The sequence below is a fragment of the Fukomys damarensis genome, unplaced genomic scaffold (genome assembly GCF_012274545.1).
Source record: "Fukomys damarensis isolate Sample0158 unplaced genomic scaffold, DMR_v1.0_HiC HiC_scaffold_27, whole genome shotgun sequence".
NCBI classification, from domain to species: domain Eukaryota; kingdom Metazoa; phylum Chordata; class Mammalia; order Rodentia; family Bathyergidae; genus Fukomys; species Fukomys damarensis.
In genome coordinates, this window is record NW_022900939.1 from 19,361,812 (window position 1) to 19,384,697 (window position 22,886).

At 41.1% G+C, this 22,886-nt stretch overlaps 1 protein-coding gene across 7 annotated transcripts in view; it reads right to left on the reverse strand.

Moving 5' to 3' along the window:
• Window positions 1-1,027: 1,027 nt before the first annotated feature.
• The window catches only part of Ppfia1 (PTPRF interacting protein alpha 1), a 102,381-nt gene continuing 80,522 nt past the window's right edge, over window positions 1,028-22,886 (reverse strand). Inside the window, exons 22-32 of one of the 7 annotated variants that reach the window (XM_033756420.1) lie at window positions 17,258-17,339; window positions 16,967-17,167; window positions 14,772-14,834; window positions 14,254-14,280; window positions 9,970-10,145; window positions 9,786-9,883; window positions 6,844-7,019; window positions 6,506-6,574; window positions 5,576-5,741; window positions 2,391-2,461; window positions 1,028-1,289 (exon numbers count right to left, since the gene is read on the reverse strand). In XM_033756420.1, the coding sequence (XP_033612311.1) occupies window positions 2,403-2,461; window positions 5,576-5,741; window positions 6,506-6,574; window positions 6,844-7,019; window positions 9,786-9,883; window positions 9,970-10,145; window positions 14,254-14,280; window positions 14,772-14,834; window positions 16,967-17,167; window positions 17,258-17,339 (1,117 nt within the window). In that variant the 3' untranslated portion in view covers window positions 1,028-1,289; window positions 2,391-2,402. The remainder of the gene's footprint in view (window positions 1,290-2,390; window positions 2,462-5,575; window positions 5,742-6,505; window positions 6,575-6,843; window positions 7,020-9,785; window positions 9,884-9,969; window positions 10,146-14,253; window positions 14,281-14,771; window positions 14,835-16,966; window positions 17,168-17,257; window positions 17,340-22,886) is intronic. The other 6 variants (XM_033756421.1, XM_033756423.1, XM_033756422.1 and 3 more) reach the window with 6 other exon arrangements.

Here is a 22,886-nt window from a genome sequence, read left to right on the forward strand (position 1 = left end):
TGTGATAAAAATAGTTCAAAAGTAGACTGTACACTTTGTTACATAATGAGGAAGTTCACAAAAGATTAAGAGAAAAACAGAACAGTAACAATGAATTGTACAAGTGAACTAAAAGCAGAAACCAAATGTAAAAAGACATGCTGCTTCTATGTATGAGTTGCATAATAAATATCGCACCATGATCTGACTCCTTTCTTGCTGGCTTTTTAATATTCCATTTAAAAAGTAAAAGTTACACTTGCTACCTGTACAATCCAAAAGTGGCTTTATCATCAAAATCTAAAAATGTATGACTAGGTTCATTCTTTAAACATGTTTACAAACAAATGTAAAAAGATGACTTACATATGAAAAATAAGGCCTTTATTAGAGTTGCACAACTTTATTTTTAGCATTTCCTGCCTTCATCTGCTCATGCACCAATGTCTGAGATGCGAGCACAGTGCTCAGTGATTGGTCCTTGAAGAGTAATTGGAGGGCACCTTCCACCTGCTTGCAGGAGGGAGTCAGAGAGAAGGCGCCAGGCTGGGGCCCGCCCCCTGGCCACTACAGCTCTGCTGAGAGCAGCTCCCAGCTTCTGGTCAGTCTCTGAAGAGAAGATTCCCCAGTTCAGGGACAAGGTGAGGAAAAGGGAACCAGTGCCAAGGGAGTTTATAGTGTTCTGATATAACTGTTCAGTCCAACTTTATTAGATGCTGACTTCTTGATAGAAAAAGTACAGTTAAGGTCAGTCAACCTTAAAATATGACAACAGCTCCTTGGAATTAAGTCTGCTTATTTTAAAATGACTGATGTAGAGCTAGGTAAAGGATAATGCACATTGCTTGCATCATGACAATTTTATAAATGTAGTAAAATCCTTTTCTCTGTCATGGCTTATCATTAAAAAATTAAACAGTGATAATTACAGTAAGTGCATAATTTACAAAAGCCCTATATTTGTTCATAGGATTTATACATACAAGCATTAAGTACATTCATCTGAAAGACTAAAATTAGGTACAAGGACATGAATTGACTCAAGAGGATATTTATAGCCTGGATATACATGAAAAAGTAAGTATATAAATGAAGCGTCATAAGTTTACATAAATATAAGAAACATTAAATTCTAAAATATTTTCTCTATGGTATTCATGAACTTTTCACTAATTAAAAACTCTGTAATAAAATATCTTAGGGTCCATATAACAAGTATTAACAGATTAGAGATTCCACTGAATTCGAAAATGTAGTTTCTGTTGGATTCAAAATGCTGCATAATCATCTGTAGAAGTAGTGTGGGTAAACTGGAAGATAAAAACAAACAAAAAAACCTCTCAATACAAGTCACCGGGATAAGGACCTTGAATTCAGACACCCATACTACGTCCCCTCATCCCCCCAGGCTTCTTGCAACCTATGTCCTGTGTCCTGGCTCCTGGAGCATCACCAGATGGAACACCAAGGACTGCACTCACCAACCAGAGTGCTCCTTGACTGTCCAGATTCCAGCTGAGGCATTAAACCTGAGTAGAGTAGGCAGAGCCCCTCCTGGGGTTCTGAACAGGGACGAGTGGCACCTCCTCTGCTATTAGTTGAAACCCCAGACCACCAGGACACAGGTGGTTCACTAGAGCCCAAGCACGGCAATGCAGCTGTGTTTAAAATGCCATCTTTCTGTCCTGCATGGTGGCACATCTGCAACTGCGGCATGCCAGGAGGCTGAGGCAGGAGGATTGCAAGTTTGAGCCCAGAGTAGACAGTTTAGCAAACTCTGAATCAGAAAAGGGGGTGGGGGTGTATTTATAACAAAACAAATTTAGGAGTTGTGTACCACCACGTACAAACATGGCACAGAGGAAGGATGCTCCCCACACCCCCAGGCTCTGGCCTCCTGGCCTCAACCAGCTGTGGGTTGAGTGGGCTCCCTTCCCTCAGCTGCTGCTCTTCTGCCATCCCACAATCAATGGTATCAGCAGATCATCACTTAAAGTGAGTGGACATTTTCAGTTTTAAGGAAAAAGTGGAAATACATTTTTTTTCCTTAAAAAATGAGGATGCAAGGGAAGGGTAGGTAAAAAGAATTAAGAAGTGTTATGTACAGTAGCAACTCTTCATGTTGAATTTAAGTACAACAAACATGTACTCATAAAAATAACAACAAACACGTACTAATAAAAATAAAAGTTAACAAAACAAAAATGAAGACACATTGACCTCTTTATAGTCAACTGTAGCACCGAAATCACCTTAATGGGTGCACAGCTAGTATGTTCGTATTTTTTTAAGCTCCCAATTTTTAGATTATCATGGTCTAAAGCCCATACTCCTAGCTCACTGTTACAGCTTCACACTACTGACAGCTGTACCAGGGATGATCTCCAGGGATTATGCTGCTCTCTACTCACCAACAGGAGGCTTTAGCAGGAGTAAGTCCTGACTGTAGCAGAATCCAACCTCTGTGTTCCTGATACATTGCCTGTTCCAACAACCACGAGAGGAAGCGTGCAAACACAGCGTGCAGTTAGTTTAAACACATCACACAGGGCACAGGTAAGACACACATCTCCATGCCTACAATGGTACCTACTGAGGGGTCCTAGGGGGTGCCTGGTAGGGTGGGGGAAGAGCCACGGCAAGAGTATCAGAGCGCCATCCAGAGGTGGTTCTTCCACCACCCCAGGAGCCTGGGGACACTGGCACTTAACCCTAAAATAGCAATAGAGCACCCTGCCTTATGAAAATAATTTCAAAGTGCACATAAAACTATTTTAGTGTGGTCACTTTGTATCTATCTCTTGAAGTCATGCATTTATACACTAACTGGACTTTTCCTTCTGCCCTAGAGCTGTATCTCCAACAATGAAATGGGGTAAATCAACAGCCCAATGAAGGGGAGGAGAGAAAGCCAGCTGCCCTACACTCACTGCTCTCAGGAGTGGGTCTCAGGTGAAGAGGCACAGCCGCAGAGGCTGCGGCCAGCACAACTTCTTTCAGAAAACTGAAGCTTGTCTTAGCTTCGACAAAAAGAATGGAGAACACTTTAAGATAGAGGCTCCTATTTGAGAAACACTGAGTAGCCAAACAGGTAAGCCCAGACTTGTACAAACTCTCAACATCTTTAGCAGGTATCTGAACTTCCAGTTGTAGTGTTTGCCCACAGGTATACCTCTTAGCAATATCCTGCCACGGTTCTAGAAAAGACAGACAGCTGACCATGTTGATGAGATTGGGCAATCATTGTAAACCTTGATTCTAAACAAGAACCAAGACCTGTCATGTAAAGGTACGAGATCTCAATGATAAATGTAACTGCACTGTTTGCTTTAAATGTACTAATAAACTTAATGGGGAAAAAAAATCTTGATTCTAAAATCTAGGAGACCTGCTGGAATTTACCTTACACTGATTTTAAAGTCATTAAAACATTCAACCTTACCAATGTGGGCACAGTCATCTACATAATATATCCCCTACACCTTTTCCTAGTTTATTTTTAAGATCTGAACTTATTGTTAAGCAGAGTATGATGGTGCCTGCCTGTCTGTAATCCTAGCAATCTGGGAGGCTGAAGCAGGAAAACTCCAAGTTCAAGTCCAGCCCGGACAACTTAGCAAGAAAGACCCAGTCTCAAAAATAAATAAAGGGATAAGGATGTACTGTAGCGTGAAGGCCCTGGGTTCCATCCCTAGTTCCACCAAAACAACAACAAAAAACCCCGAAAAACAAACAAACCCAAAATAACAAAAATCAACCACCACCACCACCACCACCACCACCACCACCACCACCACCACCACCACCAAAAAAGCCACAAACAAACAAACTCATTAATACTACTCTTTATTTTTGTTTCATTTTGTTCTTTTGAAACAGGGTCTCCCTATGTAGTTCATGATGGCCTTGAGCTCTCAACAATCCTTCTGCCTCAGCCTCCCCAGTGCTGTGATTACAGGTGTGTGCCACGTCCAGCTACGTTAATATCACTCTTAATGTTTAAAGAGAAAATGTAAGGGCAGGGGATTTAGCTCATTGGTGCCATGCCTGCCTGGCAAGCGCAGGTCCTGAGATTGATCCCCGGTACTGGGAGAAAAGAGAAAATGTAATTCTTAATGGGGAAACAGAAACTGAAGGTACAGGGAAATAAGAGACCACTCATTTAGACTACTCAGTAAACCAATGGAAATTAAGCTGAAGGCAAATTATTTATGAATGACACAAGGTCTTGCTATGTAGTTTAGCCTGGCCTTGAACTGGCTTTGTGGCCCCCAATAGTCTTAAACTCATGATCTTCCTGTGTCAGCCACTTGAGTACTGAAATTACAGGCATGCACACCTATGCCTTACCAACATTTTAAGATTTAACTGCATGCTCCTTGGGGGGGGATGCTAATTCATAAGAAGTTGTTAATTAAAAAAGGTATCCTGGGGATTTTTCCTTCTGATTGATTATATTTTTGAACTCTGAAAAATACAGCTTTTTATAAAAACAATGTTTCTCTGAAAGCTATCATTAGCAAAAGTGTTCAGTTTAAAAAAACTTTACAAAAATGTACTTTTCTCTGATACTCATATAGGCAAGTGAGAGAAAAAACCTTATAAGAGGAACTAAGGACAGAAAATTTGTTAACAATCCCACAGTACAGTTTATACAGCACAATCATGTGCATCAGAAAGGAGACTAAGTCCCCACATAACAGTGAGACTGTCAGCAATGGCACAGGGCTTAGGACTCTCAGCTTCACCCAGATGACTCATTTAATCATCAAAACCAAATGAAACACCTATGTTACAGACGTGGAAACTGAGGGGAAGTGCAGCTAAATGACTTGCTCAAGGTCATGCAACTGCTCGCTAGCACCAGAGCCGGATGTGGATCTAGTCTAGCTCTTCACTTTGTGGCTTTTATTAGACAGACAGGAGACCACAGTTAAAATCTGTCAGGAACCCATGGTCGACTCTCAACCGTGTTCTCCAGTTAGTGGTTATCTAAAGGACATCCCAATCCTCACTGGAAAGGCCACTCACTGCCTTGCCATCTGTCACTGGTAAGGCAGCAAGGCTGACCTAGCAGTTTCCACAAGGCTCTTGCCTTCTTCCCTGTCCTTTAGTGGACACACATGTAAGTATATGGAAAGATAATAGTAGAGGGAAGGAAGAAGGAAAGACAGAGTTGGCAGAAGCTGGAAGTTGTATGCTAAAGTTCACTCAGCCATTTTTTCCAGTGTGGGGAGGAGTCCCACGAGTAATTATGTGGTTTGAAGGTGTCACACTGCAATTTTATCGGCAAGTGAGTGCCAACTGCCACATACTAGACACCACAGGGGCATCAACCTCAGCCCTGAAAACACAGATGGCTGCTCAGCTTTATTAGTTGGGCAAGTATGCTAAGGTTCAACCAGACAAGTTTTTTAAAAATTCTATTACTGTTGTTAACCATTTACAAACAAATGTTAGGGTTAATTCTAAAGCATTTACATCTGGGCATGCAATCGAACTCAGATGCCTCGTAACACGTTAAATGGCCACTCTAGGTCATTATTAGCGCGCACATGCTCCCAGCAAGTGGTGGGTTACATGGCCCACCACATACCATCCATCTGCATCTTCTTTGGCTGCATAGAGGGGGAAGACATGGAAGAAGTGACTCGGAAGTTTGCAGGGAGTGTCTCTGCTGACCCAGCTGCCAGGCCACGAATGTCCTTTGGTCTAAACTTCTTTCTCCACGAAGGTGCTCTCCTAAAGCTTTTGTCATCATCCTGCAAATTAAAGAAAAGAAAAAGTTAAAGACAGATACCCTCAGAAAGTTAACCATCCTTCATAAATACTGTTGAATTCGTAACTGTTCTGCTTTAATTAACCCCTTCCCGGTGACCTTCCAATATACTGCTCAAATTGGATCATCAGTGTGACAGGAAGTGTGGTCACATTCCTTCTGGGCCCTAACGAGAGAAATGAGGACAGCTCCGGGCCACCAGGAACGTAAGCCTCTCACTCATCATGATGTTTCATTTCTTACTGTGCACAAAGCACTTTCCTACTACAGAATGCATTTTTATCTATCTTCAAAAGAGTCAAGCTATAGGGCTGGGGATTTAGCTCAATGGTTCTACTGCTTGCCTTGAATGTGCTAGGTCCCGAATTTGATTCCCAGAACAACAACAACAAAAAAATAAAAAATCAAGCTATAAATAATCCTGGCTTATGTTGGATATACCAACAAGCACCTTGTTTTTAGAGGTGGCTTCTATCTTCTTTGTCAAAATCAAGTTTTGTTGAGGCCCAACAAAGAGAATCCTAATGTGTGGGAATATGAGAGTCATGATTTAGCACAAAGGGAAATTGAATATACTTCTGAAACAAACCTTCCTAACACCGCGATTGGGGCAGGACACTGTTGTTCCCAAAACACATTTACACTCTGATCATAGGCTGAGACCTGCTTTATGCAGGTATGCACATTTGCCTGGCATGTGTGAGGCCCCAGCTAGCACTGAGGAGGAAGAGAGAGCTGAAAACTTACTTCATCAAACCTTCTGTCAGTCGCCATGACCAAAAGGTTGTTAAACTCTCTTTCCAAGACAGCTCGAGCCTGAAGAAACAAAACAACTAAATATATCTGAAGGATGTTACACATTACAATTTTTTAAAACAAAGACTCACATGCTTGCAACATAAAATAGAAAGACAGTGACAAATCAAGCATTTGTGATTTTGAACTGTTATATTACAGATTAGTTATGGGAAAATATTATTACTTGTCTGGGTTATTTTCTCCATTCAAACGAACAACTAAGTGTCTATAACCACAGAACTAACTGAACACTGACTTAGTGGGCACAGGACAGGCTCTAGAATCACCTGTGTATTTTGTGTTGGGATCTGTAACAGCAGTGCCAGTGAGTTGAAATCGAAGGTTTCATCTAAGGCTAGAAGTGCACCGTGAACACCACTCTCTATGAGATTGTTTGCATATTCTTTAAGGCCAATGGATAAGATCCAGCGAATCACTCGGTCATTGCTCCAGACAAGCACATCTGTGAAAGAACAAAGCAACTGTAAATGTGGCTTCAGAAAGCCTCTTCATCACACATATCCTATAACGCAGTGGAAAGATTCCTAGCATGGATCCTGACCCTTCAGTTCCTGAAAACAGACTCCATTCCCACAAATCCTGGCAGACACAGCACCTAGACACAGGTGTCTTGAATCTGGCCCATTTAAAAAAAACTTTCCCCTTAGGACTCTTCTAGTGAACACAGGGGTCCCAATAAGATTATGTATGTCATATGTCCAGGGAACAAAACAGGATGATTGTCTGGGGATGTAGCTCAGTAGCAGAGCACTTGACTAGCACGCACAAGGCCTGGGGCTCAATTCCGTCCCACACACAAAAAAAATAAAGAACATGTGGAAATAAGGACTGAGATGTATAACAGAAGTTGGAAAATGGGAAGAAAGTGTTCAAATGGGAAGGGGAACAAAGGAAGGGGAGAGAGAAAGGAAGAAAGGAAGCGACAAGAAAAAAAGTGAAAATGGAAAAAAAATGAAAACAAAGCTTTTGTACACAGAGAGGGGAGGGGGGTTTGAGGGGTAATGGGACAAAATAAAATAAAATTTATTAATATAAAAACAAAGAACAGGTTAGGGCCTGGAGTCAGAATACAGAAGGATGTAAGAAACCAAACACCTAGCCTGTATGAATGTGTTTCCTATGCAGAACCCAGTCTCTTGAAATGCTTATCCATTACGAAATGAGCAGGCACCACGACAGTTCAGACACCTTGTTCAGGTTAACACAAACCCTTTGCTTCCAATCTATCATTTCTCTCAATTTAAAAAGACAGAACTTTGGGCCGGGGATTTAGCTCAGTGGTTTCACTGCCTGCCCCACAAGTGAAAGAAAGGTCCCATGTTCGATCCCAAGTACCACAAAACCCCACAAAAAACAGAACTTAAGACATTCTCCAGCATATTAGAAACTTTGGAGGTCTCATCTCATGCAAATAAAACTATTAAATTTTTAGAGACCTAAAAACACTCACTCTGTAAAAATATATTTGATCATCAATCCTTTCAAAGACAGCTTTTGTCAACTGAAAAAAAAATGTAGAAGGGATACAGAAATCAAATGAAATGGATTGATTTCATTTCTGATTTCCTTTTCTAAGTAAATCTCAACCTGTCTGTTTCTTTCTCTTTTTTTTTTTTTTTGTACCAGGGATTGAACTCGGGTCCTTGTGCTTGCAAGGCAGGCCACCGAAACACTGAGCTAAATCCCCCAGCCCGTCTTTATTTCTTGCAGTGCTATGTATTGAACCCCAGGCCTTTTGTATGCTAGGCAACTCCTCCACCACAGAGCTGCACCCCAGCCAATCATCCTTTATTTAGAAAAGGACATCAGAATGGGATGAAAATAACATGCACAGAAGCATGATGCAGTGTGAATAAATCAATTGTGAAAGGCTTGATGCAGTGCCTGATACCACTCACTATTCAATAAGTCTTGCTTCTTCTCATCACTGTAGTGCTATTAGTAACTTCTGAGAATTCTAGGAGGCTCCCTTGAGCATGACATTCAGTATGGTATTCTGAGGGAATGCCTGCCTCTGGCATTCTGAGGGGTGCTGCCTCTCCCTCTTATACTTCCTGGCCTCTTTCTTACTGATATGTCTTTTCCTTGCCCCCAGGACACCCTGCTCCTTTTCCAAGGACTGCAATCCCAGTTACTAGGGATGCTGAAGCAGAAGGACCACAAGTTCAAGGCCAGGCCAGAAAACTCAGGAAGGCCCTGTCTCAATACAAATTTAAAATTTTTAAATTTTAAAAATGAGGGTGCTAGGCTGAAAGTTGCCTGGCCTCTTTTTCCTTCTGGGAGCAGAACTGCAAGGTGCTCTGTGTGCTGCCATAGCCCTTAAGAGAAGGTTCCAGAGTTGCAGTTTTGACCTCCCTCTGGTAAGCAAGAGGCAGGGGCTTGTTAATCTTGCTCTGTGCTGATCTAATAGTGCAGGACAGCATCTATGAGACAGAGCACATACAGTGTACAATAACAAAAGGAAAACTCCATGGAACAATGCCAGGCCAAGATGGGTAGCCTACAGACTGACGTAAGCACCTGCTCCCTCAGGATACTCCTTTTCATCCCTACCTCTTGTTACTATGCCAAGTCAGTTTGTTCCATTTAAAGCCTTCCCTAATTTTTTTCTTTTTGTGGTACTGGAGATGGAACACAGGGCTTCATGCATGCTAGGCAAGTGCTCCATCACTGAGCTACAACCTTAGCACCCCCATTTTTAAAATCTATTTTTAGTTTTTCGAGACAGGCTCTCACAAAGTCACCCATCTAGCCCTGAACTGTGATCCTTCAGCCTTAGCACCCCTAGTAACTGGGAATGCAGCTGAGTACCACGCCTGCCTAAAGATGTGGTTATTTTGCTTTTCTTTTTGTAGTACTAGGGATCAAACCCAGGGCAATGCAAATGCTAATAAGCAAGTGCCTTACCACTAAGTCACACCCTCAGCCCTTGATTTTTTTTAATGTACTACGGAATAAACTTAGGGTTTTTACACTGAGCTGTGTCCCTGCCCTTCTGTATTTTTTATTTTGAGAAGAGGGTTTTGCCAAATTTAAGTTGCTTAGGCTGGGCTCAGACTTGTGATTCTCCTGCTATATTCTTCCAGAGTGCTAGGACTACAGGTGTGTGCCACCTCAGCTGGATCCTACATTTTAAAAGTAGGCAATCATTGAGGCTGCTTGGCAGGCAGCAGGCATGTGCTACATCCATCAAGCGTAATGTACTTGCCTTTTATGTCATTCTGACTTTCTTCTCTTTTCCTTTCCAGTTCTTTTCGATCATAATTTAACCTTCTCAGGCACATAATTCCACATTGGAAACTGTTTCTATTTACAAAAGTAAGAGATTATTTAGAGATGGCAACTGTGAAAACACTCTTGGTCAATTAATACAAACCATTACACTAACTCACCTGTGAAAACTGTCAACCATTTTCAGCTGCCCCCGAAGGTCTTTCTTGGTCAGGTGGTCCAGCATCCGGGCATCCACAAGGCACTCCATGAAGTAGCTGCGGTACTGAGGGAGGCCCAGGCTGGGAAGCCACTCATTGCCGATCCACTCATGGTTCATGTCCCCATATGCAAGTGTCTGCTTTCAATAAATGGGTGACATTAGTTCACCCTAGTTTAATCTAGAACACATTCTCAAGGGCTAAATTAATGACATTGCTCTTTATAATTTCCAAATAATCTGATCTCCCATTCTACCTATTAAATTTGTTACTCTTACACGAAAGGAATTATCATTAAAATTTTATGACTCACTTGTGGTAAATTTATTTACCAAATTATAGTAAAATCATAACTGACTATAAATTCCCTTTCTTAAATAGTTTTTAATTCAATAATATAAGAACAAAGAATGATCACGACTCATGAACAAGTTTGAAGAATCAATTCACATCATTAAAATAAGGTCTGGATGGTTTTGAATACTTTGTTTTCCTAAATGACATGTGTATTTGAAAATCAGTAAAAGCAAATTTAAAAAGGTAAACCAACAACTAATAAAACTGAGTACACACACAATTAAACTTAGAAGACTTCAATACTTCTATCTTAACAGAACAAGCCAATTTTTTAAAAAAAGGAAAAAACTCATAAAGGATATAGACTGAAATAACAGCATCAGTCAACCTAATCTAGATATATCTTACAGAATATTCCACTCAATTTTTTAAGACAGAGGTCCCACTACATTGCCCAGGCTTACATGCAGTGTTTATCCATAGGTTCCCCCATGCAAGGAGGTCACCACAGTGACAGTCTTAGTGTGGACACCCAACAGGCACAGCACATTATAGCATCCAACTCCTGGGCTCTGGTGACCTTTGTGCCTTGGCCTCCTGAGTATTTGGGACTACAGGGGTGCACCATCACATCTGGCTTCAGGATGTATTTTTTTTGTCTGGTATGGTGATGCATGCCTATAATCCCAGCACTCAGGAGGCTGAAGCAGGAGTACTGTTAAGTTTGGGACTAGTCTGGACTCCATAAAAAAAATGAGGTATCATGTCAAGAGGATTGTCTCAGGAATAGGTTGGTTAAACAACTGAGAGGGGAAAAAACCAAAATTTAACCTATTTAGAAATTGACAAAGAAAACCATAGTATCTCAATCACGTGTGACAAGACCCATTATTCATTTATGAAACTCCCAGCAGTCTAGGAATGAAAGACAACTGCCTCAACCTGTTAAGGGCCATCTACACAAAGCCTGGAGCTAATATCTTCCTCAGCGGTGAGGGGCTGAATGCCTCCCTGAACAGAAAGAAGGGGGTGTCCACTTTCACTGCTTATGTTCGGCACTGTGCTGGAGTACTGGCCACTGAAATGGCAGGAAAAAGATATAAAGAGGATATGAGTTGGGAAAGAAATAAAGCTCTCTTTATTTGTAAATGATACAATGTTATCAATGTTGAAAAGGAGTCTACAAAATAGCTATCAGGATTTATACATGAATTTAGCAAAGTTGCCAGGTTATAACATTAATACATGAAAATTAAGGTTTTAAAAATATCATTTAGAATGGCACTAGACCCCATAAAACCTTACGGATAAATCTGAGTATATTCAAGGTTTGTACAGAGAAAAACATACATTATATACCAGTGCGTAACAGAGGAAGGTTCACCACGTTCTCCAGCTAAGGAAGATTAAATTCTGTTCACAGGAATCCTTGGAAATAAAAACTAACAGTCACCAACCCTCCTCCCCTGGATTGAACCCAGGGTCTCACACATTAGGCAAACACTCTCACCTGAACTACATCACAGTCCTCTATTTTACTTTATTATTTTACAACAGGGTCTCACTAGGTTGCCCAAGTTGGCCTCTCATGTGACCTCCTCCTGCCTCAGCTCCTAAGTAGCTGGGATTACAGGCTGTCCACCACATCTAGATCTATGTTTGTCTTTTTTCTTTTTCCTTTTTCTTTTGGAGATAGGGTCTCATTATGTAGTTCAGGTTGGCCTTGAGCTCACAAGTGATCCTGATCCTCCTGCCTCGGCCTCCTGAGTGCTGGGATTACAGGTGTGAGCCACCATGTCCAGTCTCCAAGTTTGTCTTAAAACAATAGCCTCTAATATAATTTGTTTTTTGTTCCAAACAAGATGGAAGGAATGACTCAGCTAAGAAGAATGTTCAAATTCTAACAGAAAAGGTTTCATAACTCTCTTTAAACAATGATAATATACCAAACACTTTGGTAACCATTAAGATGCCTAACAGTATTACCATGATTCAGTCCTTCAATCCTTATTCTCATGGGCCTGGTATCTGTAGCCTTAATATTTGATATTTTTTGTTCTGCTGACTATGTATCTTTCAATGGGCAAAATAAGGAAATTTTCCAAATAAAAAACTGCACAGAAGCAAACCCCCCTTTTTTCCATTTACTCAATATATCCTCGGTGTACACTTCTGAAGTTGCTGCTAATGTGGATTCCAGCAGCTCAGACTCAAGTTTCAGGGAGACTTCTTCCTCTCCTGGGCTGCCACTACCACCATCTGAAGGAAAGGTACAAAGGGACCCAGTATTCCAAGCACACTGTGCAAGTCAACCCCAGCTTTATGCTCAGTAAAGTGTGAGCTCTGTGAAGATGGGACTGCAGCTGTCCTACTTACAGGTGGTAGGTGGCACAGTCTTCATAAACTGCCAGTACTATCTTATCTCTTTTAAGCGAACAGTTCTGATCACACCTGTGTTTCTTCCCAAGCTTAAATTTCCCCTTAGGTAAGAGCTAAGCCACTCAGCGCCAGCACAGGGCAAGTATAGTGTATAGCTCTGTCCTAGCAGCTCCATCTGGGAGAGGATGGCAGGAAAGCGCACCAAGCTTCTTCTAGACACTGCATGTGGGGTAAATCAGGAATCCTGCATGACCCCTTTTTATACTTCCATTTCATAAAGCAAATGCTAAGCTTATTTAATTACACTTCGTGTCTCTGATGCTGGCAACTTCATACTGAAGTGCTGCCCATGTTCTACTCTGTCATGTTAACTATATTGAAACTTAAGTAATTATGAGACATACTGTTTAATTCACTGATGGTCATTACTGGTCCTGTAAAAAAAAGACCTCTAACTAGGTTAATTTAGGTGATTTATCTGGAGGCAAAGAGTGCCTAAACCCAAGGAGAGAAAACTCAGTTAGTAGCTACTCTCTTTCTTTTTATTTTTAAATGTTTTTTGTATTTTTGAGACAGTCTCACTACATAGTCAACACTGGCCTGTAACTCACAGTGATCCTTCTGCCTCAGCCTCCTAAGTGCTGGGATTACAGGTGTATGCCACCAACGCCCAGCCTGCCTCTTTTCTTTTTGCCTGGCCTTTCTTCTTTTTTAAACAAAAAACAAAACAACCAATACGGGTGATATAACTGAGTACTCTTTAGAAGTGCAAACAGAAACAACTATTTCAACCATCATTTTGTAATTGGGAAAATGCAAATTTAAAGTTATTTATACTTGCTTTCAGATATGTGCTAACTCTTCTGATCCCCTGAATACTGTGCCATTGTGAAAAGCTCAAGAACTGCAAGCTCCCTAAAAGTGCACTGTGCCCACTGAAGGCCCACAGGATAAGTGGTAAACTGGGAATTTAATAAAGTCATTTGAATGCAGAGGCTGTAAAACAACTGGGACAGGGCTTTCTGTGAGGTGAAAAATTAGGGAGTTAAAAATTTCAATGTCTATGAAGTGATAAGAGGCTTAATTTCTGAGAACACTATCAGTAGGATCTTTAAACTGACACAATAGTAGAACATTACTTAACAAAACACCAATACAAAGACATAGTGGGAAAGGCCCTAACCCAACTTTCAGACAAGTGTATTTCATGATTTTTTCCACCAGTAGATCTTGCAACTAAAGCTACCCAAGCAAGGAGTCATATGTACATAATCTCTCAGGAGTTGCCTAAGCCAGGGGAGTTTGTGTAAAGGGATTCTATTAATAAATAAAGCAATCTATGTTAATTAAAAGTAACTATCATGACTCTATATGAGAAATGTTCAAAATTGTCCATGAGACGTACTGTTTAAGCCTGTGCTTTGCTTGACTAATGTTTCAAGTCATCAACAATGCTACAAGTAAATTAAGGTGCTAAAAACACTCACTAAAGCAAATTATACTAGTTTACATACTAAACTGCTTTTTGTTGCTACACAAAGTGAAGAAATATTATAGAAAAACTCCAACCTGAGCCCAGCTTCCCTCCTCATCTTCCTGATGTTACGTGGTTAGGAATGCAAAAGAACATAACTGTTAGTATCAGTGAGCTTCAGTTGTACAAGCAAATTAACTCTGCAGGGAAAGTGAATCTTGACTGAGTGAAGTGTTCAAAATATGAAAGTATCATGCAAAACTCATGCAAAACCAACAATTTCAAATTTCCATGCAAGGAGCAGGCTCTTTCCATGTCAAGCACACACGTAAAGGAGAAAGCTGGTTAGGTAATCACAACTAAGTGCTTAACTGAGATCTCTCCAAAAGGAGGGGCAAATTACAACTTCTCGAAATGATGCAAGTCTACAAACTTTTAAGTTCCCTTAAAATATCTTAAAAATGCAATTTTTATACACTAATAACCTAAAAATAATACATATCTGAAACAAATGAATGCAAAATAACATTTTTGTTTTCAACAAAAAGACAAAGGACCCAGTCAGTCTGGAGTGGCAAATACACTTTGAGCTCGAGCTTTGGGGCTGACTAACCGTTTGCGGCGTGGCTGCGAGTGTTTCCATCTCTTCATGTGTTAACCAGACATTTCCTGTGGTCTAAGGTGACCCCAGTGCACCAGCCACATCCAGGGAAAGAGAAGCATGACAGAGAGGAGAGGGGCACATATATAAGCCACTGGCACAGAAAAGGAGCCATGAGGCAAAGGTCACACTTTGCACTTTCATTTCAGATGCCCATAGAGAAAACCAGAGATCATTAACACAAGCTCATCCCCCTTAAAGAATAATCATGCCTCATAACAGTGCCATCAGGATGGATATCATGCTTACCAGTATGCAGGAGAGAACACATTTTATACTTCTGAAAACTTTCTTTCTCCAGTAACTAATGTTTCAATATACAGTATTTACAATGGTCTCAACATACTCAAAGTGTAGCTCATGATAGGGTGTCTGCCTGGCTCTCCCAAAGACCCAGGTTTGAGTCCTAGTACCATAAAACAAAACAAAAAACACAAAATAAAATAAAAAGTAGCCTCACCCAAACACAGGCTAACAACAGAAAGCTCTTGCCTGGGCCTCCTGGGGCTGTTTTCAGCAGATGATCCAAAGCCACAAAGGGAGCCCAAGAGGCCAGGGCCCAGGATAGTGAGCCACTTAAGAGCAAAACAATGCAGACACCATAAAACAATGGCACTGTGTCACCAGCAGAGCCAGACTGAGACTGATGGCTGCCTTGCTGGCCTACTGTAAGCTACCTAGGGGAGCAATTTCTGTGTTTGTATCTGACAGTGTGGGAGAATCTGGCCAAAGTTAGATCTAGTCCTCACTAATCACAAAGCTCCCTTTTGGAAGAGGGTTCTTAAAAGCTTTGGAAAAGCCACACAGTATCTTCATTTCTAGAAAGGCCACACTAATGTGGAAACAGCTGGGGAACAGATGGATCCTGGTTACAAAGCATTCCACCAGGAAAAGAGCTCTCTGAGCCACAGGTAAGAACAAAGGCTTATTGTTCATTTTCACGATTCTCTAACAAACATCAAAATCTCGACACTTTTCTTTCATAAAGTTACTGTGAGCTGGAAGCCAGACCATGGCCTGCTATTCAGCAGTATGTCTACAGGCTCTACGAGTTTTTCTCTCTGAAGCAGAGGAATGAACAGAATGAAAAATCCCTGAACTTAGCGAATTAGGAGCTGGCCTGCCCTTATCTCCTAATAACCATTAATATTTCATCAGAATAGTTACCAAGAAACTCTTCGAGGACTCTTCAGACTTCACAAGTGAAGAGCATCTCTGTGAGCACAAGCAATGCTGGGCAGACACCTGCAGCTCCCACGATGGAGAGCACCTGCTGACCCCACAGTGTCATGCTGTACCCAGTGTACCAGCCACAGTGAACCCAGTGAGCTCATCCTTTTTGCTCCTTTAGTTTTTGCAGGGGAAAAATGTCCACTAAAAAGAGATTAGAACTCTCTAGGAACCAGTTAAGATTTAGGGGTAGAGACCATCCCTTACTAGCATGTCAACTGTATTTCAGGGCACCTCTGGGGCACCTGGAAAGGCCTGAACTCTGCAGCAGATATATACAGTTTTTCCTTAAGTCCTATCTACATGTGAAATGACACAGATGCACTCATACAGATAATCTTGAAGAAGCCAGACACAAGAAAGTAAAGGCAGCACAACTTCATTTCTAGCCGAGGTGTCAGGAGCCAGGTATTTGTTTATCCCCTGGAGAACACATGTGAGGATCCATACAGACTTGGGCTTATTTGTATATTTTGCTAACTACATTTGAAGAAGAACTTAAATTTACAGCATATAATTCATTTAGCAAATATTTTTATTTATAGTATAATTGCTATTCAGTTTGAATCATGAAATAGAAAATGAAATTCAGTAAGTTTAAAATATTACTTTAGATGTTAATTTTCCCTTCCTCAAAAAGTCCTTAGACTTATTCAGTTTTGACAAATTCATAAATTTGTGACAGTTTTCTCCCTTTCAAAAAAGGCTCACTTTTTAACCAAGCTTTTACACAAGCATTTCCTTGGACCACTCAATTCCTGTAAGTTAGGCATTGTATTATGCTCTACTGAAATTTTAAGTCAAAACCACCCTGGGTGTGATTTCGAAGCACCAAGGGAGCAATGTCAGCAGGACATTGCCTTCACGGAGGCCTGCTTTTCCTCTCCCCAGAGAACACACAGAGCCTCTGAACGCACCGTTCTCGATGTGGGCGGGGCAGATGGGCTGGTTAGAGACATGATCTCCTGGATGGCCAGCCGCAGCTTCAGCCTGTGCAGGGGGTTGCTGATGCCAATCTCCCGCTGGATCTCTGTGTCTGACAGGGCTGACATGATGGCCCCACTTTTCACATTTGCTCTGCAGGCAGCCACGTACCAGGCAGGCATCCCAACCCAGAGCTGGAGATGAGAATGAAGAGGCCAGAACATCAGGTACAGACAGGAGGATGCATCGATAAATTTGAGTCATGTAGCATTAAAGGGATGTACCTCCAGCCATACAACCACCGTTGGTCCATCCCACTGAGCAAATGGTAAACCTTGCCTCCGGGCTTCCTCCAGCAACTCATGTCTGTGAATAAGAGAACATTTAAATTAAAGAATCACTGTTACACATAAAACAAGTTAATGGAGTATTCCCTTTGAGCATTTTCAAAAGAGTAATAACAGGTGTTCTCATTTCCTTTAATGTTCAAGAGCTTTAATGTTATTAACACCATCTTTGTAATGCCAGTTTCGTACATACTATGGAGAATGCCTGAGTAAAAAATGCTAGAGAGCTCCCTTGATTCCCAATCATATCACCATTACTACCAACTTTCAAAACCCAAGCCAAATTTTCACATCCAAGGTAATAGGACAATTAGGAGAATACATAACCACTGCTTCCCTTTTTAAACAATGAAGAAAATATGTCTAGGAAGAGGAAACCATTCCTTAGTTGAGACATCAGTACCTATCTTTGTGAGAGTCTTAAAAAGAGAGTGGTCTTTTTTTTTTTTTTTTTCCGGGGGGGCGGGGGGTTGTTGAGACAAAGTCTTGCTATGTGACCCTATCTTTTAGAGTTTTAAAAAAAGAGTGGTTTTTTTTTTTTTTTTTTTCGCGGGGTGGCGGGGTGTTGTTGAGACAAAGTCTTGCTATGTGGTCCAGGCTGGCCTCACTCTGTAGCCAGTCTCTAGAGTACTGTGCTTATAGGTGTGCACAATACACTCAAATGCAATGTAGATTTTTAACAATAAAGATGTTATCACCTATTATAGCAAACAAGTAATGGATGACAGTTTCTACTGTACACCTCTCTTCAGCTAAATAGGTGAATTAAGTCACTGGGCCATCCTGTGGTTATAAACCACAGTTCTCTTCTTTAGAGGGCCAGAAATCCCAACAACTTATTCAATGCAGAACATATCGTGAACATAGCAACTCATGCAACACCAAGGCTGTGCTGCAGAAAAGTCGGCAGGGGAGGCTTGCTGCACATACTTTGATGTGATTGGAAGAATTATATGTTTTTAAATACCCAAGTCACAATTTTACTATACTAACATCTCTAAAAACGATTTGCCTAACATAGTTATGTGAAAGATTGACAGCATGAGCATGTAAGTCTCATCTTATTTTTGCAGTACTTACCTAAAATACTTTTTAAAAAAGAGACTTAATAGCCTACAAGAAGGATGGCATTAAAACAGAGAGAACAGGTATATTTAGTTTATGTGCATAAACACCTCCAGTCAGTCAGTCAGTCAGTCGCTCTCTTCCCTTTTTCCTTCTCCCCTTCTTTTGAAAAATGGGGACCTTTGCGTTAAGGTACGTACTCAGCCCCCCTTCTAAGTTTTGAGGTAGGGTCTCACAAAGTCACCCAGGCTGAGCTTGAGTTTGTGATCTTCCTGCTTCAGCTTTCTAGAGTGCTACGATAGCAGGCATGAGATGGACACTTTTCAAGGGTCTTGCACAAAGGGTAAGGAGACTTTCTATCTTGGATGCAGCTCTATGATACAGGCAGGCACTCCATATGCCAGTCACAGTATGCTGGAAGAGACCTGGGGACAGGCATATTGTCCCTTGACAAGGAAGGATTGGAAGCAACTTTTCTCACCAAACCAGAAAGATATAACCTCAGGAAGCTTAGCACAGAACCTGAAGCTGGTAACACCAACACTCTGTACTGTGTGATTCAGAGTAACCACACAGAATGGCTCCCTTTGTAACTGACTTCCCACAAGCAAGTTCACTACAGGGCCTCAAATTAGGAAGGGGAGCACTATAAAGACAAGGTGAATCAGAGAGCAAAGTTTTGAAACTTTACACAGGATACTATGAGCTGATGAATGGACTGAAGTCTAGGTCTTGGGGCTGGTTGGATTCACTAATGAGCACCTCAAGGGCCAACGGTGCTCCAAGCTCTTCCAGTAACTCTCAGAGAGCATGAGTCCAGCTGGCCAGCATGGAAACTGGGTCCCTGGAAACCTACCTCAGTGAAGACAACAGCCTACTGGCTCACACCCTACAGCCAAGTTAGGGCTGACTATAAGAAGTAATATATAGTATTTCTGAGAAATGTACCTTGATTATTACATCAAGAATGCCCAAAGCTGGGCATGGTGGCGCACACCTGCAATCCCAGCACTCAGGAGGCTGAGGCAGGAGGATCGCTGTGAGTTCGAGACCAGCCTGGGCTACATAGTGAGTTCCATGTCAGTCTCAACTACATAGTGAGACCCTGTCTTCAAAAAAAAAAAAGAATTCCCAAAGTGTTTAACTGTATCCTGTATTCACAGAATACTTTTTTCTTCAAATCATCTTTATTTAGGTTAACTGACAGAAATAAAACTGCCCACTGCAATCAGATGACTACCTTAGAATTTTCCCTATTAACTTGTTAGTATGTTTCAGAACTCACACATGCACCCCTCATATAACCACAAAATATAGAGAAAACAAAACACCCCCTTCTGAGACATCCTTCTACAGCCACAATGGATATTTGGAGTCAATGGCATAAACATGAACCTCACAGTTCCAGAGAAATTTGCCTACCTACCACCACACACATGCGCATGCGCGTTCACATATACTTGTACATACCCATGCCTGGCATGAAGTTTAATCACATTCTTGGACAAATAATGAGAAGCCTATTCACAAACATCTGAGTGTTCAAATATAGCTCTTCAGAGTTACAAAATAAATTTTAAAAAAAATTTTTTCTCTCATTGAGTTTATTGATACATTTTAGGTATATAGTAGTTACCTTCATCATTAGGATCTTGTACCTTTACATGACAGGTCTTGGAAAGCTCCTGTCTTTTTTTTTGGTACTGGGGATTGAACTCTGGCCCCTACACTTAGGAGGCAGGCAGCGGAACCACTGAGCCAAATCCTAGGTCCCAAAATAAATTTTTAAAACAGTGAAACATTTTGGTTTTCTGGTTTTTGTTCTTATTGGTGTACTGGGGATTGAGCTAAGGCCTTAATGCATGCTAGGCAAGCACCTTACCACAGAGCCATAACCTCAGGAAACAGTGAAACATTTTGGGAACCATTTTTTTCTCTTACATGAAACACAAACTTCTGTAGGCAAGGAGGTAGGATGACCAAGCTGTGCTTTACTGTTTTTTGTTTGTTTGTTTGTTTGTTTTGGTACTGGGGATTGAACTCAGGACCTTGTGCTTGCAAGGCAGGTGACAGAACCACTGAGCTAAAGCCCCGGCCCTGTGCCTTATTGTTTTAATTACAATGAGGAAACACACTGGCAAAATCTAGGGGACACTATTTTCTTGGCATGGTTTCAGGAGGCAAAAGGACTAAGTTTAACATTAAGCTCCACAAAGCCAAATGGTAATTACTTATGTTAAAATACTTTTACAGTGACACATTCAAATCAGATTTTGTTAAATTGTTTCTACAAATTTCTCTTTACAGAGTATCAAAGGCTGAGTTGCTTCTCCTGCCAGAGCCGCCATAACTCAAGCTCCAGGAAGGTAGCCGGGGCGCCCCTGAACCCCCATAAGTCTCCCCCCCCACCACATACTCTCAGACCTCCTGACTGTGCCAGTTCTTGGACCCACTCTGCAGAGGCAGAGGTGGTCATCAAGGGTATATTTCTGAGTTCCCAACTTTGAACATCTTTAAAGAAAGGTATGGGAAACCTGTAATAGAACGTTGTGGAGTTCAACCATTCAGAAGGTTGGGGAACTCAATCTGGGCCTTGCAGCCTGAGGTCAGTCAGCATCATGAGGTTCAGCCATCAGCTAACTGAGACCAGGGGTCTTGCATCCTCGCTCTGTCTGAGCCATTAAATGGTAAATACACTACATTGAAATTTTGTTCACTGCAGACATGTTCTGGACTGCTTCTTGATTTCAATTTAATTCAAATGATTTAAGGGTGATAAGAGTAGTGACTACCACAGGTGGTCAGTGTCCAAGTTGTGCTTGATCTTAATGTGTTGCTGATTGTATCAGTTGGGATAAAGCACTGCAGCTGATTTGATGAGCTGTTTTATCTGATGTTATGAAGATGAGAATGTCTGTGGGTCGTTAGAGACACAGAAGCTAGGGCACAACTATATCAGGAAGATTTGGGTGATAATCCAGAAATTAAACCAAGGACAGTCCAACAACAAAAATAAAAATGAGAAAACACTTAAGCAAGACACAAGGACAGACTTCCAGTTCACCAACGGCAAACAGTAGGGCAAATGAGGATGAAGAGGCCGATAGTGAACCACCAGGACACCCTGAACTCAAAGCACAGGAAGTAACAAAACAGATCAATCAGGCTCTAGAAAAATTCAAAACAGAAATAATTTCCCAGATAACCATAGAGATAGTGAGCAAAATAGAAGTCGCGATTTGAGACTCTAGAGCAGAAACTGACAAAAAAATAGATGAGCTCAGGACCATGATAGAAGCCATGAAGGCCCAGCATAAGAAAGAGATGGAAAAAATAAATGGCCAACATAGGAAAGAAATGGAATCCATAAAACAGATTCAAACAGATATCTAGGAGATTAAACACTCCATAGAAAGTGTACACAACAGAATAAAAGAGTGCGAAGACAGACTCTCAGATATAGAACATAAGATTGCAGTCAGTGACCATGAAAAGAGAGATCTCTTAAAAACAGTAAGGGATCATAAGATTACTGACATTTAGAAATGGGAAGAAAGGAGCTAAAGGTGTAGGGAAGGTGGGATGGGTAGGGGAAGGGTAATAAGGGAAAAGAAAAAAATGTGAGAAGATGAAAATAAAGTGTTTGTAGATGGGGAGGGGAGGAGGGGGTGAAGAGAGGGCAGGGGTAAGGGGAAAAAATGAGAATCAAGATCTGTCACGTAGAGGTACAAGGTCCCAACAATGAATGTAACTGTACTGTATCCCTAAAATGTACCAATAAACTCAATTAAAGCTGAAAAAAAACCAAAAACCAAAAAACAAAACAACAACAACAACAAAAAAAAAAAACAGTAAGGGATCGTCCCGGGGATTTAGTTCAGTGGTTTGGTGGTTTGCCTTGCAAGCGCAAGGACCCGAGTTCAATCCCCAGTACCAAAAAAACAAAACAAACAAACACAAAAAAAACAGTAAGGGATCATGAGAAATCGATCCAACAACTCCTAGATGATGCAAAGAAGAATAACATAAGACTGATAGGAATACATGAAGTAGCAGGAGAAAATGCAAATGACTTTAAAAAGCTGTTTGCAGAATTAATGACAGAAAACTTCCCAAAGAGAGGGGAAGAATTTGACATTCAGATAACTGAGGTATATAGGACCCCAACTAGCTACAATAAAAAATAATCTACACCTAGACATATAATAATCAAGATCCCAGAAACCCAAGAGAAGAACAAAATACTACAAGCAGTAAGAGAAAAGAAACAAATCGCATACAAAGGAAAGCCCATCAGAATCAAAGCAGACTTTTCAACACAAACCCTTGGGGCAAGGAGAGCCTGGAATGATATATTACAAGGAGAGCGGAATGATATATTTCAAGTACTAAAAGAGAACAACCTCCAACCTAGACTGATGTATCCAGCAAAACTCTCTTTCAAAATGGATGGGGAAATAAGACACTTCCATGACAAAGAACACCTGAGAAACTACATATG